General features: G+C 41.2%; 1 protein-coding gene across 1 annotated transcript; it reads left to right on the top strand.

Annotated features, from left to right (window-relative positions):
* Positions 1-1086: 1086 nt before the first annotated feature.
* Positions 1087-2667, top strand: LOC139459777 (calcium-dependent protein kinase 1-like). Its single transcript, XM_071241445.1, is given in 1 exon segment — positions 1087-2667. A coding segment is annotated over 1 exon segment (870 nt). The 3' UTR covers positions 1957-2667.
* Positions 2668-6000: the final 3333 nt, after the last annotated feature.

The following is a 6000-nucleotide window of genomic DNA, read 5'->3' as shown; positions in this document are numbered from 1 at the left end:
TTATAGCAATTATTTTTTCTGCTAAAAAATGCTAAATAGTTTCAGCTTCGCCAAAACAAAGACAGTGTCAATAATTTTGAATCGTTACATTTTCACTGTTATTTCTGATGCACTTACGATATCTGTGAGAGCAGATATATCTAATAAAGCATGCAAGGGACCCTTTCATTCAGACCGTTTACAGTGATATATTCTAGAAACACTAACAAGGTCAATTTGCACGACCACTGTCCACGTGACAACAACAGACCTCATTCGTTCAAACACAGTAACATGATATCTCGCTAAAGATACGGCGCCAGATTCCCACTTTGTTTGTTTCTTTGTTTGTTGTTTAACGCCGCACTCAGCAAAAAAAAACAACTGTCTGTGAATAATCGAATCTTATTGGATATATATAGCGTTTGCTTATATGAGTGGAAGAATTATTCATCATACTAATGCACGCTGTATACTTTGTAAACTAACGTTTAATTAACGTTAACCTGTAGTACTGAATTAATTGTCAGATCGACTAGTTTGTTTATATCTGCAAACATGTTTTATTGTACCGCCGCTTTAGAAATAGTCCAGCAATATTACAACAGGAACATCAGAAATTGGCTTCACCCATGTCGGGAAGCGAACCCGGGTCCTCGACGTGACGAGGGAACGCTTTAACCACAAGGCTACCCCACCGCCCTTTGTATTTTATTAGATTCCCGACGGCGTATTAATAACCTTAAACAATACTGGTGAATCGTGAGAGATGTTGGTGCGATATTAGAAGCAAATAAAGAAGCAAAAAAACGATAACAGAAGCAACGTGAGATTTAGAGCTTGATAATAAAGAGAAACAAATAAAAGTTTGTATCGCCTTACTTGTTATAACGGTAAGTGTGAAACAAAATTGCTAAGAAAGCATATTCAAAGCGAGAGTAGAATGACATAATTTCAAAAAGCATGGTTTTCCCGTTGCAACACCAATGTAAATATACGCTGATGATGAGAACCGGGAAGTCCAGTCGTGATATAAATAGAACATGACCTGGCAGTGTGCAGCATATAAAACGGCTTGCAGTCAAAGCCGAAACGTAGTTACACTGTATGCAAGCCTAGAAGCGGGACACCAGTAAGAAGATGCCTTTTACCGTGGATGACTACACGTTTTACGACGAGCTTGGTAGCGGGGCATTCGGGACCGTGTTCCAGGCTAAGAAAAATGGACGCGGCCGTTATTTTGCCGTGAAGCGAATTTCCATAAAAGGGAATAATGTAGACAGAGAACTTGACTCCCAAAGTGGTTTACCGAGTTGTCGCTTTGTCGTCTCACTTGTCGACCACTTCTTCACGAATAAATACATGTATCTAGTCTTGGACTACTGCAACAGCGGGACTCTTAACGACTACATGGCCGAGCACAACGTTTCGGAGAAGTGTCGGGTCAGTTTCATGCAGGACATGATAGAAGGTCTCAAACATCTTCACGATCACAGCATCGTTCACAGGGATATAAAACCGGATAACATCCTGCTGCATACTCGCAAAGGAAGCAGACCAATTTGTAAGTTGTCCGATTTTGGTCTGGCTCGTTACAATGGGAGCGAAACAGATTCCTACTATGATGAAAACTACTACCTTCAGACAGGTTGTGGTACAATGTATTATATCGCCCCTGAAGTGCTTACCAGACATTATACAGAGGCGTGTGACATATTCTCCCTCGGTGTGGTGTTCTACGCCATGTATGCTGAAGAAATAATGGACGACTCCGACGGTGATACTCTGATTGCAACCGTCGACAACGACACACCTTTCCACCAAGCGTCCAACAAGAGTATCAGAAGGAGGGTGAACTGGGCTGTGAAAGACAGGGCGATTGCTGAGTGTATTAAGGATATGGTTCAGAAGGACTATCACAAGCGGGTGGACATTGATGAGCTGGAGCTCAACTTCAGGATGGCTACTAAAATGTAGTGATCCTTTGATCGACGATGCCCATTGCAAACACTGTTGTGTCATGACAACTATTCAGACTGATTAAAATAAACAGAATGAACATTGATGTCCAGCTCATGTGAAGTCTTGTGAAGTCAAAGTATCATTAAAAAAACAAACGTTTGTATATTTTCTTATTGTACATGTATTACAAAGAGGTTACAAGATGTATGATCACGTGTATACTTATTCATGCCACTAACGACTGTCATCATGTATTTAAGTCAGCATTTATTTCGACCAGATCATTTTAACGCCATATTATTCCAGATATGTTAACCGCTCTTTGAAGAAGGAGGTTAATTACTTTGTTTGTCCAAGCGGGAGTGCAGACAGTGACAATTATATTTAGTATTATCCTGTTCTAGACAGGCTATTCACTGGATAACTCCAGGACACAGAGTTGATACATGACCACTCGTTTGAGAAAGACATTGTAACCATGACAGGAGATGGATGGTCAATCACTGGCAGTCCACCACCCAGGTAACAACTTATGGGATAAACTCTCGGCCAGGTCATGAGGTCAGAGCTTTTAACTACTGCGTTAGTTAATTAGCAGAGACAGAGAGATAACTTGGGTAGACCAACGGTGTAAACATCCTCATCACCACACAGCGAGAAGGGTCTAAGTGAGAGTTGGAAATAGAGAGCCAGAGCCACCTTGTACTTCCAGTAAATAAAACTTCTTCCTGAATTGAGAAACGTGTTGTGTTACATGCGTTATCGACAACCAAAGAGGTAATGTTTTCAACAAGATATTTGAGAACTACATATTCCGTGTATATAGTAGTGATGCTAATGGTTCAGGGAGCTTCCATTTGATTTGTATGGGCGGTATCTATTTTCCCTAACCTGTATCCAACAAACGTTTTATTAACTGAGCACAATCAAACAATCAAACACTATTAACAACAACAAAAAAACACAACTTTTTTACCACTTTTCGTTTTGGGCATATCCCTGAACAAACTATTTATTTTACAACTCCCCTCTCACCCACCCTCACCCTAACAATGCAATGAAATGGATGCTCCCTTTGACATGACTACATTTAATATAAAAAAATCATTTCAAAATTTAAATAACACAAATGGAACAATACTATTTTTTCAAAATAGGTCAATGATACTGCGTGTGAACGAGTATGGTTTTATGCCATTCTAATGAAAAGTAAGCCCTATCATATTGCACCAATGGGAATCGAGGCGAGGTAATATGAAATGGGATTTGACGTCGCGTTCAAAATTATTTCATTTATATGGTGACTTGCATGCACGTGCTACTGTTACCAATCCGGTAGTCAGTCTATTTTAATGGTACTAGCCCAGTGAGATAACATGGCACGGTATAACATGGATAATTTATACTGACTTCGAGACGACCAGTCCTTGTTTTATCCCCTTAGTGACGAATGCCAGGCAGGGTAACATTAAGTACTATCTTTAACGTGTTTAGGTATGCTGCGGCATGGGCAGAGATCGTACCGTGGTTTCTGGCGTGAAGAACATATACCCACTAACCACAAGACCACCCCATCGCATCTCGGCGAGCGATAGTAAAATAAAAAGTCACATCGTAAATACTAGTACTTCACGCGTGTTTATGCACAACGCATCCTTGAACAGGTACAGCCAGTATGTCTTTATGATGCCTATGAAGTGAGGCCGTATATGACCACATAGATGTCAAATGAACTCTGTCCTTGAACCTTAAGCAAACTCGAACATTTCCAGACATGACACTGAAAATAATCTCAATATCTTCCCAAGAAAATAGTTTGTTCTCAGAAGAAATATGCCTACTGAAGTATTTGCTGATGAATACGGTAAGGCAACGGTCAAAGTGTGACATCTACCGTATTTATTTAAATATTTCATAGGTTGAAATTTATTTGTATTGTGTATTGTTGTGTCTTTTCCTGCCAATCAGTATTTATACTGAACCGCGAAAGAAACGTCACCATGGCGTATGGCGTATGGTCTCAAGACTTGATCAATGTACCGAGCGTCTGTGACACCATTGCCTCTCCCCTTCTCGTTGTTCTGGAAGACCACAGGACCGACCCTCTGTGCAATTCCACCCCACACCATGATGCTCGGACCACCCCACGAGTCAATAACACAAGCATCCGAATAACGTTCCCCACGGCGTCGCCAGACTCTCTCTCTGCTATAAGCTGTTGTGATACAGTAACGTCTCTTTTCCGCTGCTGGTCGCGTCAATGCTGGTGTTGTGTTGCCAACTGAAGACGGTCAGGCCGATGACGTGGTTTCAGAATGGGTCCTCGGTGTGGCCTGTGACAGTGGAGGTGTCTGCTCGTCAATCGTCGACGAACGGTGTCCGCACTAATGCGTCGCTGGTGTGTCCCCATGGTCTGTCGAGCAGTTTCCGCAGCAGTAACAAAGTGATCTTGAAGATGCTGTCGCACAATCTGACGATCCTGACGTCGGGTGGTGACCCTTGGACTTCCACAACGTGGTCGGTCATCTGTAGTGTTGGTGGTCTAGTACCGTTTCTGGAACCTGTATATGGTCCTTACGTGGACTTGGCTACTTGCCGGGCGGTTTGTCCAACTTGCAATCGTCCAAGGGCTTGGTGTCGCTGATTTCTTGTCAATCTTGGCATATGGTAGCAATTCAATAACGAATGAATGTTATCCGATCTATAGGTGGATATTAATAGGGCAAGAAATGGGGGAACGCATGTGCATTTCCATTTGCACGGAGCTCACGTGCATCGGGTTACCGTAGCCGTTGCCGTGATGCGTTTGGGTGATCGATTTTATTGTCATCTGCTTTGGTTTTTTTTTTTATCATAAATGTTTTAATTTTTCCGGACATGGTAATGTTAAAATTTTAGAAACTTTGACCAAAAGTACCCAGATATTTAAATGACAACTTTTCATGCAATGTTACTTTGGGCGACGTTTCTTTTGTGGTTAAGTATATTTGTCTCTAAATCAAGCCAATGGATGGGCAAAGTAATATTCGCATATATGCATATTTCTTGGTGATGCATATGCGGACGTACAAGAAGAAAATGCTATTCATATACAGCGTGTAGGGCATCTCATTGTTTTGCGCATAATCCACATCGTTAATCATGATAATCTTCACTTGATAAACGAGAAACTGTATATCACCTTGTTAACATTGTTTATAGGTGTGAAATGTGTAACTTGATTACACGCAATATATGTGCAGTATTACCTTATATGCAGTGGACTGTCTATATATTCTTCATAGTCTGGTATTCCTACACATTACATCGTTGTTCCTGGATCTCGGATCAGGGGTTTCGTTCATCGTGTGTTTGGTTGTGTATTGTGAAAAGGAGAAAGTATGATAAACGTGCTGTTTCGCCCTTAAGATATGCATAATTTATAAGATAAATGATATTATCTAATAAAACATGTATGCATGTAAATAGTCATTGGGGGCTCAGTCTGGTCTGTAGGGTGGGTGAATTTTATAAAAGTGGTATTAACAGCTTGAAGGACAAATGGAATAAGTGTATTGAGGTTAATGGCGATTATATTGAAAAATAAAAGTGCAAAAGAAATTCTGCGACTTGGTCTTATAATGAAGTTGCAAAATTTATTGAACGCCCCTCGTATGTGTGTGTGTGTGTGTGTGTGTGTGTGTGTGTGTGTGTGTGTGTGTGTGTGTGTGTTTGATACAGCTGGGAAAGAAAATAATGTTCTTAAAACAACCCACTCCACCCCCTATATATCAAATATATCCTCTCTTATATTGCTGGGGCGGTCGGGTAGCCAAGTGGCTAAAGCGTTCGCTCGTCACGGAGAAGACCCGGGTTCCATTCCCGACATGGGTACAATGTTTGAAGCCCATTTCTGGTGTCCCCCGCCGTGATATTTCTGGAATATTGCTAAAAGCGGCGTAAAACCATACTCACTCTTATATTGCTACAGATCCCATTTCTCCACAAGGCATATATGTAGGGATAGTTTCCTTGTAACAGAGCTTGTTAAACACGAACAGTACACCATTGGAGTAGTTG

Source organism: Haliotis cracherodii, unplaced genomic scaffold (assembly GCF_022045235.1).
Source record: "Haliotis cracherodii isolate W230 unplaced genomic scaffold, xgHalCrac1.p SCAF_1, whole genome shotgun sequence".
Taxonomy (NCBI): domain Eukaryota; kingdom Metazoa; phylum Mollusca; class Gastropoda; order Lepetellida; family Haliotidae; genus Haliotis; species Haliotis cracherodii.
This window is presented reverse-complemented; position numbering and strand designations above follow the sequence as displayed.